The sequence below is a fragment of the Phoenix dactylifera genome, chromosome 4, assembly GCF_009389715.1.
Source record: "Phoenix dactylifera cultivar Barhee BC4 chromosome 4, palm_55x_up_171113_PBpolish2nd_filt_p, whole genome shotgun sequence".
NCBI classification, from domain to species: Eukaryota; Viridiplantae; Streptophyta; class Magnoliopsida; order Arecales; family Arecaceae; genus Phoenix; species Phoenix dactylifera.
The window spans coordinates 11,586,650-11,608,855 of NC_052395.1; the positions used below are offsets into that span (position 1 = coordinate 11,586,650).

The 22,206-nt window shown below is 41.7% G+C and overlaps 2 protein-coding genes across 2 annotated transcripts; both read right to left on the minus strand.

Annotated features, from left to right (window-relative positions):
* Positions 1-1,774: 1,774 nt before the first annotated feature.
* On the minus strand, positions 1,775-4,255 carry LOC103722685 (ethylene-response factor C3-like). The gene has a single exon (XM_008813327.4). The coding sequence runs from the start codon at positions 3,955-3,957 to the stop codon at positions 3,157-3,159; it is 801 nt and encodes a 266-aa protein (XP_008811549.2). The 5' UTR covers positions 3,958-4,255; the 3' UTR covers positions 1,775-3,156.
* Positions 4,256-7,534: 3,279 nt separating this feature from the next.
* Positions 7,535-19,332, minus strand: LOC103722684 (peroxidase 19). Its single transcript, XM_008813326.3, is given in 6 exon segments — positions 7,535-8,217; positions 18,538-18,713; positions 18,716-18,737; positions 18,863-18,889; positions 18,891-18,917; positions 18,919-19,332. Coding segments are annotated over 6 exon segments (1,245 nt in total). The 3' UTR covers positions 7,535-7,638.
* Positions 19,333-22,206: the final 2,874 nt, after the last annotated feature.

Genomic DNA, 22,206 nt, shown 5'->3' on the forward strand with positions numbered 1-22,206 from the left:
TATATAAATAACCAGGTGGTTGCGGACGAGAAGTCTTTCGCGAGGGTGGTGATTCGTGTGGGAGGACGGATCGAGAACCTTCTCGAAGGATCGTCGCAACGACGCCTACGGCGATTGCCGCGACGGAAGAGACGAACCGGGTGAAAACTTACTTTGATTTCACCTGATGTACCGATTTGAGTATTCGTTCGAGGTAACTAGGCTTTTAAGATGCAACAAAAGTATTATATGCGATTCACAACACGAGTGCATTCACTAAAGGGAATCATGTGTTCCAATTTAGGCTGCAAAAAGAGCACCGTAATTGGTTTCCATCTTTGATCAAATTCTCGAATTTTGTTGTTTGTAACAGTTTATATAGTGACAATGCCTGGTATGGGCCTTGTGATGCTCTCATCCTTCATTTCAATGATGCTTAATTGTGGCACTATTAAACTTCTGAAAAGGAGTTTGGGTTGTAGATTTACTCATAAACTGCATCATTTTAATGCAGGAACATCCTGCTGAGCATAGGGACTTTGTATTTCTTATTTGTAACATAATTAATTACCATCCAAGTATTGCAAATAAGCCAATTAGGAATATGAATTCCCTAGGTGCATTAAGGCCAAGTTGAAACTGGGTTTTACGGTTTTACTTTACCCAGGATATCTATTATCCCTTTGCTGTTGTCCAAACATGGCTTGGAGAGGCATGAGGTAGAAAGACCATAGACACTTTTATTACAGAGGGATAGCAGACATTTAAGATGGACTTTCTCGTGACAGTTCTATCTTTACTTTGAGTAAAGCTTCTTCTTTTTGTTCTTTACACACACCACCCCCACTCGAACCCAAGGAAAAGAATGCAGGAGTTTATATGTCCAATTTGATTTTCAAAAAAGGTTACTTGAAACAACCACATTAGTCATTATTTTTCAAATGAGAGACTGCTCTAGTAATTGGATTTTAATCTTCTTCTTATTCTCAAGCTGATCTTTTTATCAACATTGGTGACCTCTAGTACTTGGCTCCTTTTTTTTGATTGAATTGAACTCATGAGTAAGCGGCTTTATTCTTTGAGCCAGTGCAACTTGATCTTGACCATTTATAATTGACAAAATGGGGCTTTAGACATTTATTTGTTAAATCAAATTGCATAACCCTGCATTCTTCTTCATCTTCTTCTTGCAGATATGATGCTATGACTTCAGGATATACTTCAAAAATTCCTACTTCTGATTTGATCTAGATGAAATGTTTCACTCATCTACTGGGAATCGTAAATCTTATCAAGCAAATTTATGATAATTTAACCATGACGGATGGTACGACAAAATTAAAAGCACATATTGGTTAATCAGGTTTGTTGAAAGAGAAGAGAGGGAGAGGAAGAGACGTGGAGAAAGGAGGAAAATGATCTTCTTTTCATATATATCTCTGAAGAACAGCCATAGCTCTCCTTTTATAAGTGAAGATGGCTATCATATACAATTCATGTACAGCTACAGTACAGGTCATCTACAGCCATAGCTACAGTACAGATCCAGTGTACAGCTAAGCTAACAAGGTTTATATAGAAGCATATATCTGTGTTCATTTTCAGAGCTTTTGTATCTAAAATTTCTACAATATTTTGCACCTATGCAGATTCATTTGCAGTCAGTTATACCGATGGATCAATCAACTTGTTTGCAAATTAAAAGCATTCAAAGTTAAAGATACCATGTTATTCATGATAATCTTGTTTTATCCATCAGTGTTTAAGGCCTTACATCAGAAGATAGCATGTTTTATTCTGGTGCATTTTTTTCAACTTACTGATTGCCGCTATGGTTTATTAATGAAGCATGATGAAATTGAGGACAGGCCGGTAGCATCATTCGAAGTTTGCTTGAGCCTCAACTTTGAGATGGACATAGCTGAACAGAATATGCTAGGCCTTGGAGAAATCTAAGAGTCATCTTATCTAAGTGTGGCAGACCTGCATAAACTTGCTAAGAGACAAGTCTCTGTTTATTCATTCACCTCTCTGGAGGTATCTCTGTTTATTTATCAGAAAGTAAGATTCAGGTGGTGCAATTCTATCTCTTATTTTTGATAAGTTAGCTTGCTTTTGAATTTCTTGAAGAATCTTGCTTCAAAGAGCGTTATGGTAAAAATGATGTCAGCACAATTTGTTGATCAGGCAGAGTATTATGATTTCCTGCCTACTGTTTGCATGGAAGGGAGATTTATTTGCTGCTAATTTTTATATGAGGAAGTCCTTTTCTGCAACAGATGATCTTTCTATTCCTCATGTGTAAGAAAGGTGTAGCCTGTTTAATTTCCTTGGATTAGTTCGTCGAAACTTTTTCGACTTTAGAATTGCTTGCCAATAATTAGATACAACACAGAAATTAAAGGCGATGAAATGGCAATGGAAAGACTGTTTGATATAAATACCAATTGTAGTCTCTTGCATAATCATGTTTACATTTTGCTATTGTCTACATGCTTCTAGTTTGATCTGTTTATTAGCAGTTATTTGTGAAATATATTTGTGTTTATGATAGTCTAGCATCGCAATTAAACCGACACAGCATCCTGATGCATTATGTGGAAATCCTGTTACTCGAATCCTAGCATCATTAAACATAAACCTTTATCTGATTTTATTGTTTGTTTTTTCAATTTGCCCTCTTCCTTTTTGTGCATTACATATGGCAATGACACTAAATTTGTTTTTTAAGGTGAAACACCAAAAAAGGTCCAGACTAACTAGTCAGACATGATCAGTCACTACCCATGTACAACCATCATTATAGCACAAACTCTTTTTCGTTTTAATGCTATAGAGTGGTAGGATGTCAAAGATGCTACTTCTCTTTACTTGGTAGAGTTTTGAGGGCTGCAGTTCTCTATGCATCTCATATAGATATCAACTACTATCTTCTTGAGCACAAAAACAGCAACCAAACATGCTTATTCTCTTCATATACTGTAAATTTTTGTTTATCTACATCACTTTGAAGTAAAAAGTTACAACCTGTGCTAATTTTTGGACAGTCCAAAAATTTTAAAAAAAAAATTGTTTAAGCATTAGTTTACAATTCCATGGACATGACACTAGCTAAACAGGTATATGAATTTTCATTTATTTTCATGCCTACAATAATTGTTTGATCCTTGTTCTTCATCACAAAGAAGACAATAAATTTTCTAAGTAGTCGCTACCAAGGTCTTGTAACTCCACGACGTCTGCTTGATTGCTTCCCCTCCCTTCAATGCCGCTATTTCTCTCCCATGCTGGTGGCTCAGCTGGAACCTCATCGTGAGAGTCCCATTCCCTTGCTGTTCTCTTTCTTGGATTATGATTTGTCTTGATGCAGCCATACACTGGGCAAGCAGTGCTCCCTTCAATGCCAAGGTGAGCGCCTTCTGAAGCCTCGGCGACTTTCTCCATGGGGAAATTAAGGCGAGCTTTCTGTCCTCTCATTCTTAAAGCAGCTTTATCATATGCGAGGGCAGCTTCTTCTGCAGTATTGAAAGTTCCGAGCCAAATCCGTGCCCCTTTCCTTGAGGTGTCCCTTATCTCTGCTGCAAACTTTCCCCATGGTCGCCTTCTCACCCCTCTAAAATGCTTGGGAGTAACCTTTTCTGCCGCCAAAGCTTTTGGTTTTGAAGATGAGCAGGCATCGTATCCTGAATCAAGAGAAGTTTCACAGCTATTTGAGGTTGTAATCTCACCGAGCAGTGCATCCCAGGTTTCAGCTCCCATAGATATCCACCTGCCAAGGCTTGGAAGCCTCTGTAGGACTGCTAGATTTTCTCCCCCTCCTCCAAGACGAGGCATTTCATCCCATTCTCGGGAAGCTGCAGGCTTCTTGTGGGATCCATCAGAACTGCAGCTGTCTGGGGCACTCTCGGTGATGAAGCTACTCCACACATTTTCCAAGAGCTTATCATTTGCTTCACACCTGTCGAATGCACTGGCCATGGCGATGGCAGATTTGGAGTGAAACACAGCAAATTGGAGGAGGGAGGTTGGAAATTTGGATTGCTGTCATGTTATATAGAGTTGCCAGCAGTTGAACAGCTCAAAACTTTGTTTAGCCAGCGAACAGGAGAAGCTGGAAGAAACTTTGGGTTTCAAAGATCCCTTCTCTCATGTACGCAGGGACTTCCAGCATCAGATAATCATTATGCCAATAAGCGCTGTTTATAAAAAATTATATGGTTGACTTTTTCCTGTTGAAGCAACCTTTTTTGTCCCGTTGTTTCATGTTAGTCGTCCATACCCGAAATCAGTATACAACATCAAGTAAGGTATACCATATTATACCAAATCAAATAGTATAAAAAGTACCGTATTAATTTGATATCAACATTATAATATAAAAAATGTACCGATATTTGATATGCTGAGTTGACTTTTGTACTGGATGTACCGACATAATAAACTGAATGGCATCTGGGCTTGAAACCGGATGGCATATTTCGGTATCAAGTGAAAACTTTTAAGTTTTCTTGCAATATGTGGCGGACTTACACCTAAATTTAACCTTTATGGCTAAATTTTTGAAAGCTATTAAGGTGCCTTCTCTTATATCAAATTTTGATATATGATTTAAGTTGTCTTTTGGAAATAGATAAAATGAGGGAGTCTGGGGTTCATGAACAGATCCTTGTGCGTTACCTTCTCCTATGGGCATGCATGCTTCCTTGTTTCTGAAGCCTTTCATGTGCTGCTATCCTCTCAGGTTATTCCTCCTACGTTCTTAGTTTGGTTTTGACGTGTATCATATTCTACCATAAAGTCTCCGGAATAGTCAAAACCGTGGAATAGCCAAACAGAACACTTGGAACTCGTAAATGAGAAGCTGCTGGTCTTCTAATCCGTTGTCTTATGATCATATTCATTAATTATACATGATCATGGGGTCGAGGTTTTCTTAAGGTTTGTAAACGTCCTTCTGGGAAGGGAAAAAAATAACATTTAGGATCTTCCCACCATTAGAAGGAACACAAGGGAGCTCATGCATGCGAGAAGCAGGCATGGCAGTCAAGGAAACCGCACGCGCTTCTCCACATTATTCAGCTATGAACAATAAGAAGGCATACTTAGCGCTTTGGCAATGGATATAATAATGTTTGTTGTAGTAGATATTTTTTCAGATTCAATGCATGAGGATGTCTCAGTGTATGATGCAACCCTTGAAACTGTTCTGAGCATCGAGAGTCAAAAGAGGATATTTGGTGGTTTGTATTCACATTAGAATTCCGCTGGAATTCGAGCTTCTTTGCCTGGCGCTAAGTAGAAGATTGGCAGATGGGGAGGCCTGCCTTGCAAGCTACCGTTCTGGTAAGGAGGAAGAAGTCCAAGTTCTGACCGCATTGGCATTTCATAATGACCATTGTTGAATCTGTAGGCAAATTGCATTTTTCTCTCCTCTTTTATCGGCAATTTCGGTGCATGAAAACCAGTGATTCATTTCTTGTCAACTAAAAAGTTTCAGTTTTGTAGATTGAAAGTTAAATCAAAATTGAACCGCATCTTATTCAAGAATGTTAATCAGTGTTAACATAACACCTCCTTCTTAGCTATTTTCACCATGTATATCACCGTTTTCTTTTTTATCCCTTCGATGGCCGAGAACAATCCTCTGCAGCCTTCATCCTAAGAGATATCAGCCATTAACCATGCTAGCCCCAAGAAAAGTTGCCAGTCTCCTTTGGAACCAGGAATAAGGTTGTACGAGCCAATAGAACATATCCTTCTTAACATTGATATTGAACATTTCTTTTTTTTTTTTTTTTTTTTTTGTGCTGAAAACGGGTTCTCATACAGTACGTGTACGAATACACCCAATAAAGTCAAAAAACACTAGTTCACGGAGAGCCAGTGGCAACTCTCCCTCCCCCATCCAAAAGGTGTACCCTGAATGATGAGCCGCGAAGGCAGCCACCCAGTCGGCTGCCCCATTAGCTTCTCTGAATACATGTTTGGCCTGGATGGCCACCCCAACCCCACACATCCTCCCAATATCCCGAACCAAGGGGTGGTCTAAGCCCTCACCCCTCAGCCCCTCCCGGATCCAGCTGATGACTGTAGCCGAGTCGCCCTCCAAAACAATCGATCCAGCCTGCAGTACCTGCCTCGCACATCGAATACCTGCCCAGGCAGCTCGTAGCTCTGCCCCGGGAACTGATGTGCCGAACAACTGACAGCCACCTGCTGCCACCACTCTGGAGTGTGGGTCCCGTATCACAAAACCCGCACCACCTCGCGAACCTCCATCCAGGACCGATCCGTCGAAGTTGACCTTGAGGAAACTCGGGGGTGGGGGCTCCCAGGTGAAGAACACCAGCTGAGGAGCTGCCGAAGCAGAGAAGGAACCCCAGGTGTCCCGAGCTGTCAGAGGTCTATCTGAAGAGGGTCTGATCTCCAATGCCTGTACTCGCGCGAGCTCTGCAGCGAACCTCGGTGACACCCTGCGCTCACCAAAGGTGCGGGCGTTCCTCGCCAGCCAGATCTGATGTGCTGTGCAGGTCGCTCGAATAGCCTCCTGACATATCTGCGGCCGGGCCAGCCATTGCTGCATCATCCGTAAAAACTGAAGCCTCCCACACCAAACCCCTGCGGGAACCCTGCCCACAGCCATGCCGACCTCGCCCACGTACACTGGAAGAGCACGTGGTCGACCGACTCCTCCACGCTGCATGTCCCGCACTCCGTAGGGATCCCCCAACCGCGCCTACTCAGCACTGCCCTCGTCGGAAAGCGATCCCATGCCACCTTCCAAAGGAAGAGTGCCGCCCTCGGGTGAAGCCCGGACCTCCAGATCCAAGTGTAATCCTGGCCCGGCTCATGCTCCTGCTGGATAACCCCGGCAAGGTCTCCCAGTCTGACACTGGACCGGCAAGAGGTGCCCCAAACCCTGACATCAGGCCCCCCACAACCTGGCACTGGAAGGGACCGGATCCTCTCAGCTAGGTGTCCTCCGAACAACTGTCGTAGCCTATCATCATCCCATGCTGAATCTCCTGGGGCAAGAAGATCGAAGACCCGCAATCCCTCCACTGTCTCAACATCGATCATGGTCGGCCAACACCTCAGTGGGACGGTGTCCACCCATGGGTCCGCAGTCACATCAATACTCCGCCCATCGCCAATCAGCCACTGGTGTTCGCCGACACCATCGGCAAGTACCTCCCAATCTCACGCCACATGAAGGAGACTCGCCGCCCTCTCCGTGCCGCCTCTGAGACCTCACGGCCATATCTGGCCGCCATCACCTGACTCCACAGCCCGTGTGGCTCTAGCAGGAAACGAGCTGCATGCTTGAACCGAACTACCCAGATTGAACGACTTGATGGGTCCAGAAGTCATCCTCGGTCCTCCGACCCATCCAGTACTTAGCTAATAGATTGAGTCCAGATCTAAAATCATGTGTTTGTGTGGGTCCGAACCGAGCCCAGTTACTGTGCTGCTCATACAGAGGTAGCCTCCATTGCATATAAGTAGAAATGCTCAATCTGTCAGTTTCTTTCACACATGCAAAAGCCTAAGCTTGAAAAAAAAAACAAAAAAAATCGAGACTTGATCATCTCAAAACCATGTACACTGAATCACAACACTTTCAGAATCACTCAACACCCCTTGTAGACCTCCATCAATTCAACTAAGATGCCTGCTACAATTCTTTCTAATTTCCCCTTTCCTCCCCTTTTTCACTCTTATGGACCCCATCTTTTCCATCCCCATGGAGAAGGCTTTAAAAAACTTGGCCTTGTCTCTCCCGAACTCCTGAACCGAAGGCCTTGTCCTTGGGTCCAAATATAGAGCCTGGTCCGTGGCTAACAAGCCCATCTTGGCCTCCAAATTCCCGTAGTACATGTGGTCGAAGGTGAAGGGGGTTTGGACGTCGAAGGGTACGACCACGTCGGTGTTGCCCCCGAACTGGGGGCAGTACATCTTAAGGGCTTTGAGGAGGCGTGGGTCCATTGCCGGGTCGGGTTGTTTGGTGCGTTTGAAATCGTAGAGCCGGCTCACGAACTGGTCGCAGTGGGCGTAGCCGATGGTGTGGGCCCCGGAGAGGGCTACGAGGTCATCTCGGGTCAGCCCTTTGGAGGCGAAGAGCCGGAGGAGCTCGTCTATGGTGGAGTTGGCACGGGGGAGGTTGGGCCTGACCTTCGATGCTAGTGAGACTTTGCTGTCTTTTCTACCCTTCATCACTGGATAATAGGGACCTCCTGCCTGCACATATAATTTTTTTTTGTTTGACCAAAAAAGAAAGAATGCATCTCAAAATTTTGTAGATTAATGCTTTATGAGTTGTAACAAAAAGAATATCAGAATTTTGCAGGATTCCCTCGGGGAAACTAGTGCCATGATTAACAAAACAACTGGATCTTTTGTCGAGCAAAGTGAAAATTGGAGCTTTTAGGTGGCTGTTAATACAGACAGCGTTTGGGTTTGTATCTTTCATACCGAAGAATGATTGTTCTTTCTTTTACAATGATGATTGTTGGATCACATTTCTCACGGATCTCAAATGATCAACTCTGAACTCCCTCATTCATTTTTTGCATAGATCTCGAAGATTGCACGATCCAACGGTGAACTTGTGCAAAGAGTAGTGAATTTTTTTTTTCCTTTCTCTGGTATTAGGGATAGGTCCTTATTCGAGCATAAACTGAGACTAGCCGCTATTAAGAAGAGCAGAATGATCATAGCCTTATGAAAGCCACTCTCAGCCCATCAACCATGAGCAGATACTATAGAGCTGGAGAAACAGATGAACCTTTTGTGAGCATAAAATCTCCCTTGAGTGCATGATTTGCGATGTAGCTGAAGATAATTCTAATGGCAAATACCCACTCTCTTCAGTCTGATCATTACTTAAAGAAGAGAAACGAGATCCTAGTCCACCCCTTACTACCTCCGCAGATCTATCTGAATTTTTGCAGGGGAGATTTTTCAGAGGTCCTCTTTGGCTGAGACCAAGCTCCACTGTTCTGAGCAGTGTCCGGAGCTGTTGTTGGGGATTTCTTTTTGAGGTAGACCTTCTGTTTGTGCCGGGCAATCATATATCTCTGGTGTCCTCCCCAACATTCCACAATTATAGCAAAGTTCCGGCAGTTCCTCGTAGATGAACTCTTGCCAGATTTGACCTTCTTTCAACTGAATCTTGGGCAAAGTTCCAAGGGGTCCGACAACCGGTTCGGTTGGGTTTGAACATCGACCTCCAACTTAGAAGAGCCAAAAGTTGTCCTGCTAGCGTCCATGGTTCCTTAGCCAATACCTCCAATGAAGAGAGGTCGAAGAGCAAAATGCTCGGAGAAAGCAAAACTTGGAAATTACCTTCCACACCCCACCCGATCTATAACTCTTTTTGGACAAACTGTAAGAGGAGGTGATGGGGCATTGGAGCTGATTATCTACCCGCCTAATCCACCATTTTATTTGCATATTTATTTTATTTTTATTTCTGGGCTTGTTTGCATTTTAGGGCTTATTTATGTTATTTTGGGCTTATTTGGAGTTATTTCTGTGTAAGAGGTTTTATGTTAATTGTGTTTATTTAGGCCTTATATATAGGGGACTATCTTCATGATTAGGGTTTAATGAAGTGATTAAAGTTTTCTTTTCCCCACGTCTCTTCCTCCCTTCCCGTCTCTCTCTTTCTCCTCCCTTCTCCCTCGTCTCCTCCTCTCTGCCTCTCTTCCTCTCTTCTTCTCCTCCTCTTCCCCCCCCCCTCTTCCTCTGTTTCCTAGTTTTCCAGCAACAACAGTCATCCCGAGATTGATCTGTCACCACAGCATCCTTCCCATGATCGGTTCTGCATCAACTAACAGTCATCTCGAGTTGGACTTTCACCGCTTCAGCCCTTCTCCCGTCTCGGTCCGGCATCAACTTGGTATCAGAGCCGTGCTTTGCCTCTATGCCAAAGCAACGGACCCTGGTGCATGGCAGAGCAGCCTCAGATCCTGCGTATCAGGCTGCCGCACGAGTTCTTCATTCCTCTCGCCCCGCGGACACCGGAGCGGGTTGAAGGCCCCCGTGCGATTCGCACTGCCAAAAAGAGAAGGGGTATCACCGGCCTTCTCGCGTCACTGTCCTTGAATCCCACCGAAAACAGCCACCGGTGGTCTCAGGCCCCCTGGAGCAGTTACCGGCTTCAATGGGGAAGGAGTCCCCAGATCCACCGTTGCACCCACCGTGACCGGCCACCCCTCTCCGCCGGCGCTCCATTGCCGGGGCCACCACCACAGTCCGTCTCTGCAGCTGTCGCCGGCGACCTCCACTCGTTCCGCAGCCGCCGCTGAGGAGATCGGCATGTCCTTCCGAACCCGTCGGGAGGTTGAAGAAGAAGTCAAGGTAACGGGTAAGTTCTAAACCCGTTACCCACAACCCAGTAACTCGGGTCCAAATCCCCCCCCCCAAAAAAGTGCATGTGATCTGCACGTGCTGGAGATAACGGGTATCGGAGCGGGTTGCGACCAAAAAATTCGAACCCGATAACCCGAACCCGTAAAGTTCAAAAAAAAAAAATAAATAAAAGGTAGCACGTGCCTTTCACGCGAAAAAACAAAAAAAAAGGAAACCCTTACCTCTGTTTGTCGTCCCGATCGGCCATTGTTTCTTCTTCCGCCGCACCATCCACCCCGTCGGGAATGCCGTCGCCTCCTCTGAGCGCCCCCTCTGGCTTTGCCGCCTCTTCAGAGCACCTCGAGCCATCGCTGCTCGACCTCCGGTGACCGAGCCATCGTCGCCCTCCCCGACGAGCAGCGTCGCCGCGCCGGTCAGCCTTCCCCGCTACTGCCGAGCCCCGTCAAGCACCCCTTCGTCCGCTGCTTCCTCCGAGCAGACCGCCTACAACGCCCCTTCGTCGAGCCCTCGTCCGAGCCGCTCCATCCAGCTCTCTCCTCTCACTCGAGATTAGGGGACACCAAACCCCTCCCCCCCGCGTGCCAGCCGAGCGGTGCTATCAGGCCACACCCGAGCCCGACCGGCCCGACCCCAGCTCGTCTTTCGCAGGCCGTAAGCCCAATTCCGCTGCAGCCCAATTCCCTCTCAGTCCAGGCCCGCGCGTTCGTTTACTTGAGAGCGGCCCAAACCCAAGCGGCCTGTTTCAGGCCCAATCCAGCACATTCTTCAGTTCATTTTCAGAAGCCCAAGAGTCCTTGTGCTGCAGATCGAGGTCCATAGCTCCAGCTAGCTTCGCCCGGCACCATCTTCGTGCTCAAGACTCTACAACGGACGCTTCTGGTTGACTGCATCCCACCACAGGTAATAGGTTCTTCTTTCTTTTGGGCTTGTTTATCTAATTATGTTCTAGTTCTCTTGCATGACAGTCCCATTTTGAAAATGTACTTTCCTGTAAAACTTCCAAAATCTAGAACATCTACCACCACACCCATCCTACTCACCAGTTAAATCTAGATATTAAATTAGCACACCCTTGCGACAGGATATTTCTCAACATCCATCAATTAGATTACTTTAGAATTAGAACGACTGTAATACGTGCTTGCAACCTAACTTCTTATAGTGACTAATTTCATACTTTAATTCTGAAATAACCAAAGTACAAATCGGTAACATTTAATTTTAAGATACTTTTGTGAAAATTTGTTGATTTTCAAATTCATAGTAGGTTGCATTAGTAGGTTGTTTTGCATCAGATTTGGTCGGGGTCATTAGTAGCATTGCATGTCATATCATCAACTAGTGTAGTCCTTGCATGCCAACCCGTAGTGGTAGGGAGTACCTCCTCACTCATTCTAAGACCCCCTTTAACCACCATGGCTTCCAAGGTTCTGCAAGATCTCGTGACACGAATCGCTGCTTTACAAGCTGACCATAAAGAATTCAAGCGAAAGGTCCGTGCTCTAGTGCAACACACTAGGACTCCTAAACCGTCAACCCCAATCGCAGCCTATCCTGAGTTTGGTTTGGCCACGCCACCTGTAGGTCTTCCCCATCTTCCTAGGAACCAACATCCTCCTGATCACCAGCGCAATCTTGACGAACGGCTACTTCTTGCCGTAAGAGTAAATGCCCCCACTTTTGTTGGTCAACTAGAACCAAGCGTATATCTTGATTGGAGAGAAGCTATAAATAATTATTTTAAGTGGTACGAAATGACTGATGATAAAAAAGTATGATTTGCTAATGTTGAACATATGCGTGAGACCCAAGGGCATCCTCCTATCACCACCTAGGAGGATATGAAAGAAAAATTGAATGAGAAGTATCTGCCATTCTCTCACCGACAATGCTTTATGGATAGGTGGCAGAGACTAACTCAAGGGACATCAACCGTTGCCGACTACATTGCACGATTTAAGGAGTTTCATATGAGGTGCGGTGTAATCGAAGAGGAGATTGTTACTCTCTTCAGGTTTCTGGCAGGACTCCGCAAGAAGATCCAGAAAGAATTAATCCTTCGAGAGATTACCACCCTTGGCCAAGCATACCAGTTGGCTCAAGATGTGGATAGTTTCTTATGGATCTCTGTAGTGAGCCGTACCAACCCTCGATCCATAGCCTTAGGAGCCCCGACTTAGTCAAAATTATCTCACACAATCCAGACCACTTTCCAACCCTCCTAACCAGCCCGGTTCTAGCCAAGCACCGAGTAGGACATCCCTGATGCCTGTCCAAAACCCATCAAATGATAAAGAGAAAGGCAAACTAAGTTCCAACCCTTCTTTTAGAAGCCAAACCCAATGTTTCAGGTGCCAAAAATTTGGCCATATAGCGTCCCAATGTAATGCCAAGACCTATCTAATGACTGAACTTGAAGTTGGAACCCAGGAGAATGAATGTGTTGAAGAAGTCTACGAACCAACCTCGAGGATTTTGTAGAAGACTTTGGAGATAAACAGACCAGATTAGAGTTTATCCAGGCTGAATCCCAAAAGGATCCCATTGATCAGAATGACCAAATCCTAGGCTTCATTTGGTTAGGTGTACTCTAGCTCAGACTAAAATTGAACAAGATTGGCGTAGGATCTTTCTATTTACACGCTTATTAAGATCAATGGTAAAATGTGCAAAATCCTATTTGATAGCGGAAGTTGCATCAACACCATTGCTTCTGGAGTTGTTTTCCGCCTCGGCCTGAAATCTACCCCTCATTCCAACCCATATAAGGTAACTTGGATAGATAAGACGTCCATCTCGGTATCAGAAAGATGCCTCGTTTCGATTCAATTCCTATCTTATAAAGACGAAATCTAATGTGTTTGCATTTCAATGGACGTAGGTCAAATCATTCTAGAAAGATCTTGGTTATACGATATGGACATGACACTTCATGGACGTTCGAATTCGTGTAGCTTTATGTTTCAGGATCGAAAAATTATACTGAACTCATTGCCTCCTAGTTGATGGGATTATCGGAGCTGATTATCTACCCGCCTAGTCCGCCATCTTATTTGCATATTTATTTTATTTTTATTTCTGGGCTTGTTTTCATTTTAGAGCTTATTGTGTTATTTTGGTTTTATTTGGAGGTATTTCTGTATAAGGGGGTTTTTATATTAATTGTATTTATTTGGGCCTTATATATAAGGGATTATCTTCATGATTAGGGTTTAATGAAGTAATTAAAGTTTTCTTTTCCCCACGTCTCTTCCTCCCTTCCTATCTCTCTCTTTCTCCCCTCGTCTCCTCCTCTCCGCCTCTCTTCCTCTCCCTCGTCTCCTCCTCTCTGCCTCTCTTCCTCTCTTCTTCTCCTCCTCTTCTCCCCCCCCCCTCGTCCTCTGTCTCCTAGTTTTGCAGCAGCAACAGTCATCCTGAGATTGATCTGTCACCAAAGCATCCTTCTCGTGACCGGTTTTGCATCAACTAACAGTCATCCTGAGTTGGACTTTCACTGCTTCAGCCCTTCTTCCGTCCTGGTCTGGCATCAGGAAGCCTCAACCAAGGAACTTATCAATAAAGCAAATTGTCCCTTGTTGTTGCTTCAATCAAGATCTTCTTGTGAAAACAACACCACCCGTTGAACCTATCCTCCAGGGGATCTATGTCTTCATCTATTGCCTTCAAGGTCTCCCAACGAAAGCGCCTCCTTCCTTGAACCACATGCGACCACAATCTTCCCTCTTTTGTCATCTTGGTAGAAGGTCGGTCTGAATCACTCCTCTAAGGCGAGTCATTCGACCGCTTCTCCTTTTGGATTTTGCGTTGGTGGAGATTCCTTTACAAAATCCCTTGCTAAAACTAGACTCTCAGGGTCCATCACGGTCGGAATTGGCCTTTCCCTTCGGTGAGGGTTAGGCGAAACCCTAAAAGTTCCCTTTCCGTTTTCTCTCCTTTTTTTCACCCATATCGCTCCAACATCACTTTCTTATGCGGGATTGACTTGCTCAAAATTAGCCTTTATATATATATATATATGTTGTTGGAAGGGGGTTTTGTTTTCAACATTTAAATATTTTTTTAAAAAAATTTAATATACCAATATGGATATTCTTTTATGATGTATATGATTTGGTTGGTAGCACTCACATTGTGATTTTCTTTTTTATTTTAAAAATTGCTATTATTATTGTCGCAAAATCTGTTTCAACCATTAACATTTTCTAATTATTTAAGATTGAATATGATCATTTAAAAAATTAAATTAATGAGTTTTTAATCATATATGATCTCTGTTTTGGGCGTCTACTAGTTTCTGTTACTCTAAAAAAAATATTAATGGGATATTCTTCACCAATATTATAATTAATGTGCTATAGTTTTGCTATAGCTCTAGCTGTTAGCATAATTTTAGGATTCACATAATAGCATGTGTCACTCATAATATTTTTCTTTATTAACATGATTTAGTATCAACTTATATTATTTTTTTGTTAACATGATCTTGTTAGAGTGATTTTAAGAATCACATAACAACTTATATCAGTCAGTAATATTTTTCATTGTTAGTGTGATCCTATATCAGTCTATATCATTTTTTTTATGGAATCTGTACATAAGTGTACATAACTCGTGAGATGAACCGGATGTGACAAGCAAAAAATAAAATTAATTTCTCTCTCTCTTATTTTTCTTCTCTTCTAAAAATATTTTGATATGGTATCAGAGCCACCGATCATTCTAATTTATCGTCCGTTATCTTTTCCAACTTTGTTGTGGTTGTCGTTGCCATGTCTACAAGCTTTAAGAACCTCTATTGTTGATCTATCTCTGTTTCTAGGTGAATCAACATTTAAAGATCCCATATTTCTTAGTAAATCTGCGAATCCTCTATTTATAGTAGATTAATATCCGAAGATCCTTTATTTTCTATTGGATCCACAACTCCTCTCCACCACTTTTCTCCTTGGCTTCAGATCTCTAATCATCTCTCCTCACTATCGCTTGACCTCTTTCTCTCCATCTCTAGTTTTATTTGCTTCCTTCAGCTCCTTCATCATCCAGTTCGATGCCTCTTACTCCTCTTCCATAATGCCTCCGTCTACGAGTATCGTCAACATCAATTACCTTCTATTTGAGCTCTGTTCTTGCTGCAACTGCCATCTTCTGCGTGTTTTCTCGTTGCCGCATCATCAAACAAGTCAATCAGCCACATCGTCAGACATACCAGTCTGTCACGTCAATCAAACATATCGACAAATGCACCGGTTTGCTATGTTAATCAGTCATGTTGGGGAACGCATTAGTTTGTTATTTTCTGATTTGCCGCATCAATTTCTAAAGCTGCTATATCAGCTTCTATTCTGTCGTATCAAATTTTATATCATCACATCAACTTGACACATCATTCTGCCATATCGGTTTATGAGTCGCGATGTCAACTAGTAATATGCTACATCAGCTTCTGAACTACTATAATAGCTCGTATTCTGCCACATCAGGCTTTGTGTTGCTACGTCGGCTCTTGATCTACCACCATATCAGTCTCTGAGCCTGCTATATCAGCTCTTAGTTTATCACGTCAGCTTTGAGCTACTATTCCAGCTCTTCATCTATTACGTCAGTTTTTTAGTACATTCATGATCTAATTTCCAAACTTAACTTGATACTTATAGGACTATCTTGAGTTTGAGGGAGGATGTTAGCATACTTTTAGAAATTACAGTACTGCATTACCCATAATATTTTTCTTTATTAACATAATTCTATAGCAACCTTTATTATTTTTCATTGTTAACATGATTTATTAGAGTAATTTTAGAAACCACATAACAACTTATATCAACCAGTAATATCTTTTATTATTAGTGTAATCTTGTATTAGTTAATATTATTTTGCTTATATGGAGTCCGTACACGAGTGTATATAACCTCTAAGATATACCGAATGTGACGGAACAAAGAAATAAAATCATTTTTTCTCTCTATTTTTTGTTTTTCTCTTCTTCTACAAATATTTTAATACTAGCGAAAAACGAAACAATATTAGATTGCACTGTAGCATTAATTATTTTATATATACTTTTTAAAATCCTGCACTCTTATTTTTATCTATGACGGACAATTTAGAGGGTGATTGATATGTAAAAAACTAACATCATAGAATGAAACGGAAAGATTAAAAAGAAAAAAAAAAAGAAAAACCCATGTGAGCCACAAGTGGCTAACAATAGTTCCCATCCAAAAAGTTTGATCTCGTTTCAAATATGGTGATCAAGGGATAACACACTCTTAAACATTATGTTAGAGATTAATTAAAAACAAAATCTAGATCTATTTCTCCCCAAATCATAAAATGTAGACCTGGGTTAATAATCTTGAAGGGTGCTTTATCATTTGCATGAACAGGTTGGTCCTACCTTGATGCCATGCTTTGACTCTGTCAGAGCTTAGACGGGTAGGAGAGGATCAGAGGCTGCTTGGGCAAACTTAAGGGCAGGGACAGCCCCCAAACATAAGAGACAAGCCCGTGTACGTCGCCCAAGAGTTGGGACCAAATCAGTGCTACCCTAGACACGGACCCATCAAGGTATCCAAAAGTCCCTTTTTTTTTTTGAGGCAACCTGGGGAAAGTGAAGCTGGCAGTTGTCATCTACTATGACTCCAAATGCTACACAATCTCCATGTGATGTACAGCCTTCTACAAGGACAAGCATTATCTAAGTTAAACTCGGGACGATAAACAAATCTTACTGTGCCTGTTAGCATGGGAAGGTGTCCTGTTTCTATGTCGTTAGTATGTCCATCAAAGCCTTACTGGTTTCAATAATCTCCAAATTAACAAGACCATCAGTTAGGTCCTTTAAGGTCCAATACCGCTAAATTGATACCTACGTCAAGACCATTAATGATTTGGGAAACTTTCTCTTTCTCTTTCCTTTTTGCAATCCAAGAATAAATTCCAAAATGTCCACGAAGCACGAGACCTTTTTTTTTTACCTCGAGCAAACAGCAGTTTAATTTTACTCTGATATTCTATGCCAAAAATAGTAACTCAAATAGATTCCTACTATGAGAAGTTTGGCTCTAAAACTGCCAGAAACTCACTGAAGGCTCGTTTGGTTCGCGGGAAGCATTTTTCCTCGTAGGAATATGATTTCTGGGAAACAGATTTTTAGGAAGAGGATGTTAGGAAAATACTTTTGGCATGTTTGGTTGGCCATAAAAAAGTGACAGATTTCCAAAATGCTTATGTTTGGTAGACCATCCACTTTTCTGATAAAATTATGTATAATTCCTATTATGCCCTTAATAAAAATTAGGTCTTTAATGTCTCTTGAATGCTTCTTTAATGCTGAAGGGTCTTTTTGGGAAAAAATAAAAATAGAGTGATTCCCGCCTCATGAGAAAGACTTTTTCATGAAATGTGGGAATCATATTTTCACGGAATATAACTTTTTCATCTTTCTCCTTTGAAAACTCCAATCAAATAAGAGACATCTCATTACTTTTCCGTTGACCATACTTTTCCTCCTTCGTTTCCCGCGAACCAAACGAGCCCTGAGTTATTATGTAACTGCTGGCATAGAAACTAAGTTACTGAAACCTATTGTAACCACACTAACATCCATAATTCAGCAGCCTAAGCTGCAAACTTTCTTTAGCAATGAAGTTGTCATGCAAATGAATGTGCAGGTGAAAGATGCATATTTATAAAAGATGGAGCATTTTTTTAAGACAAATAAATTTATTAGATTTGTAATCGATACAAATTTATATTCTACTTTATATTATTACTCTCGTATCCCCCAAAGTGATATAGATGAAATTCTTAAGAAGAATAGATATATTAGGATCTATTTGAATGGTTGGGCTAAAAATTTTATTTGATTCGTGGATAAGGACAGCATAACCAGCAAAATTATAGGATTACAGACTGAGCTAGGTCCTATAATCATAACTATCTAGATATAGTTTTGGAGTGGCCAGATCAAATTTTATAGGGAGAAAAACAAAAGTTCTTAGCAAATAGATCCAATCCAGAAATGCAATAGGATTTTTAGCCCAATCATGTGCTAACAGAGTATATTTTTGTGATTAGTTTTGGAATCTTTGCCGTACTTTCGATTGCTGTCGCAAATGTTTTATTGTTTATATAATTTACTCAGCATATATATATAATCAGAGATCAGGATAAGTGGATACCAGATGGACGAAATCTCGAGCAGCAATGGCGAGGATATCGGCACAAGACACCACTCCAGGGCACTTGCCCTCCACCGTTGCCTTCACCATATCAACGGTCTCAAACGCCTCAGGAGCCAAATTCTTGTTATCCACCACGTCCCTCTCCGCCACCACCTTGCGCCCGAGCTCGGTGCAATCAATATCGACGCATCACAGCCCTGCAATCCAGATCCAAGAACATCAACCCATCAGGGCGCATGTTAGCCCATCCAACGCATTTCTGCTAAAGTACGCCACATCGCACATCTAGATTTCAGATGCGGCGAGGTCGAATTGGCTTTACTTCGACAAAACAGTCATGGAAGAGGAGGCCGAATGGTGGCGGGTGCAGAGACGGGGGGTCTCTTTGAAGCGTCGGGAAGTGACGGAGGAGACGAGCTGGTCGAGCTGAGGGCAGGTCTTCGAGTAGAAGTCGAGAGAGAGCTGGTGTTGGACCGGGGCTCTTCTTGCGGCGTTAGAAGAGTGAGCAACTCCAAAGAAAGAGACGAGAAAGAAGAAGAAGAAGAAGAAGAAGAGAAACAGTTGAGGAACATGGAAGCGAGCGGATACATGGCCTCCCGGTGAAGAACAACAGCACAAGAAACAAACATCTCCGGAGAACACAGCCAAGCAAGCCGAAGGGAACCGTGGTTTTCTGTGTTTATAAAAGGAGGAGTTGGCCACTGCCAGGAGAATCTGCCGCCCGTGAACAAAGAAAGGTAGAAAATATGGAAAAAGAGAGAGAGAGAGAGGGGGGGATGGTGTCGCTGCCATGGGTGCGAGGGTGCGCACGATGTGTATTCTCCTGGGGCCACCCTGAAAATGATCCACGTGTCGGATGGCGGGGTGGTCAGTTCTGACGTTTGGAGGTAGAAGGGTATAACATACTACAAAAATTACTTTTCAGCAGTTTGCTCTGAGAAAATTTTACGGCTGGAAGGATCGATCTTTTTATTTGTTGGGGATTTAAAGAAGGATCACGGGCGTTGGTTAGAATTTTTTATTGAATGACGAACATGTACTCCACGCATAGCCTGGTGGGCGGTGGCATGGAGGGGACCAAATTAATATGTAGCCTGTGGAACCAAAGGCACGGAAGGAAACTATTCTATGTGTGAATTTTTTTTTTTAATTTTAAGGTAAATTTTATGTGTAGAAGTTAACGAATGGCATGGAGTGGGTGACTAGCCTGAGTGTGTTGAGGTTGTTCTATTGCTAACGGAGGAGTTAAAATCTCATGAGATCTTGCACTAGCTAAGTATGTTTAGTTTAAATGTTAGCTAAGTATTCCGAAGGATTTATTTGGGACAACTACTCCTTGGTTCTGGGAGTCCTTGTATTTTCTTGTCTTCTTTGATTTTTTGGGCTGCACTCGCATCCATTGTGTGTGAGGCACCCATTATACAAAAAAAAAAAAAAATAGAGTATGTTTAGACGGAATGTTTGGTGTAATCATTAGTTTAAATCATTGCAACCCACTTGAGAAAAGGACCAAAAGGTGGATTCTAATTTATAAAGCAAGGTTCCCTTTATTGTTTCTAAAAATGATGGTGGTTTTGTAATTTTATGTGTATATCCTTCAGAATTCACGCCAAAGCGTCGACTCGCAGTTAAAGTGCCCGCACCATCCGTCGATTCATTAACGACGGGAGACTAGCCGTTTGTCAACCGTTGATCCATGCCCAAACTAAATCATGTACTCCGTGAGAATAAATAGAAATGTTGTGATTAAGTGAAAACTAAGTCAAAACTAAGATTGCTGCAAAAGAATGTATGTAAGATAATAGTGGAAATCAATATATTGGAAATTTTATAGAACGAAAATAGTATAATTGTGCATAAAAATCTTTCCCCAACCAAAGTTTTAGAACGTACCTGCAGAGATTGAAGTAGTCTGAATATCACTGAATTTAACTTCTTTGTGACAATCCATGATAATTTAATTGAGATAAATTTTACCATCGGATAATCTTAATATTGTTCTTTTTTTCTTTTGCTTCGAAGGTCTATTTGCTACATTTTGGCTTGTAACTACAAGAAGATCCATAGAAGCTAAATCAGATGCTCATTCCTACGGTGGCAAATAGGTTAAGTTGGATCGAGTCATGAGTGATCCCAAGACAATCCAGTTCTTTGTTTATATCTTAATGTTGGACCCAGACACCTCATAGAAATCGAGTCGATCCACATCTAAAATTTTTGACCCAATGAATTATTTAGGTCGGATCAGGTCCATGTATACCTGATCCAAATGAAATATTCGGATTCGGATCAAATTCGAGTATCATATATAAGTTCTAAAGTGAGAGTTAATTTAGACAAAAAGAAATCCTAGCTTCATCATAAGTTATGGATATCTCTATAGAAGCATCTTATCATACATTCAGCATATATTTTTTTTTCCAACAAGGTAGAACAATTAAAAGAGTTCAAAAATCGAACTTCCTTATAAAATTATAAGAATTATTATGTGTTAAAGATATATAATAGATGAAATAGAGCATGATAGAATGCTAAGGCATACGGTATCAAATCTCAATAAAAAGTCAATTTTCATCCAAAATATCAATCAACTACCTAGTTTGCACAATATTTCCTATGTCATGTAATAAATCGTATCACGAAGCTTGGAAGATGGGATAATGGGCATCATTTATTTCAAACCAATTAATCTGATGATAGATGCCATCCATTAAATGGCTTCTAAAAATTTTAGCACAATTTCTAATGCCTTCTTGAGCACTATAACTTTCATTCTACCTATTGTGCATAGATTTGAAGTTTATAAATAATAGTTTAAAGATTTTCTTAATATCTAAGAGATGCATGTGGGTTAAAACCATTCAATTCAAAGATAAACTTGCCCCCCCCCCAAACCTTATTTAAAAGATTATTGCTTGTATAAATCATAGAGTAAAAACAAGAAACAAGGATAAAATCACTCTAACAACCAAAGCTAATTACAAATTTCATCGTTTATGGTTTTCAGTTTTTTTAATCTACTTTTCACTTTTAACAATTCAACAATTGAAGTATGTTCATTTATACTAACACAAAACCATAAAACTTGTATCAGATCCAGATAATAGGTCAGAAGACCTAATTAGACCCAATAATAATCAAGTCAGGTTGGAACTGAATAAATTTGATCCAATCCAAAATATGAAATGGGTCCAAATTTGGAGCCCAATCCGATCCCATGGACCTTTAAATGGATGTAAGCGGCTCATGGGTCAACCCCAACCTATCTTTGCAACCTTACTCATTCTACCCGGACTTTGAAAAGTGGCAATATTCCATTGTCACACCATAGCGGGTTCAGGTTGTATCTTGGCGCAAAAAAAAAAAAATTGATATTTTTTCATGCACTTCAATTATTAGATTGCCACTTTATACATTATTCCAAAGCAATCCAACCTTTTTTTTCTATGTGCCTGGTACAAATTTCGAAATGAGATTGCAAATCCAATGATTAGCAACACGAAGAAGAGAAATTATCTTTTGCGCAAAAGATACAGCCCAAGCCCTAATGTAGCTAGCCAGATTTAGTGACTTGAATAATGTATTAGGCTTGCAATGTTGCGATCGCTTGAGGAGTTAAAAAATCTTCTAAGATATGAAGAGTTAAAAATCTTGTGAGATTTATGC

What these genes read in the sequence shown, in the direction of transcription:
- LOC103722685 (XM_008813327.4), bottom strand. Translation starts at nt 3,957, where the DNA reads ATGGCCAGTGCATTCGACAGGTGTGAAGCAAATGATAAGCTCTTGGAA.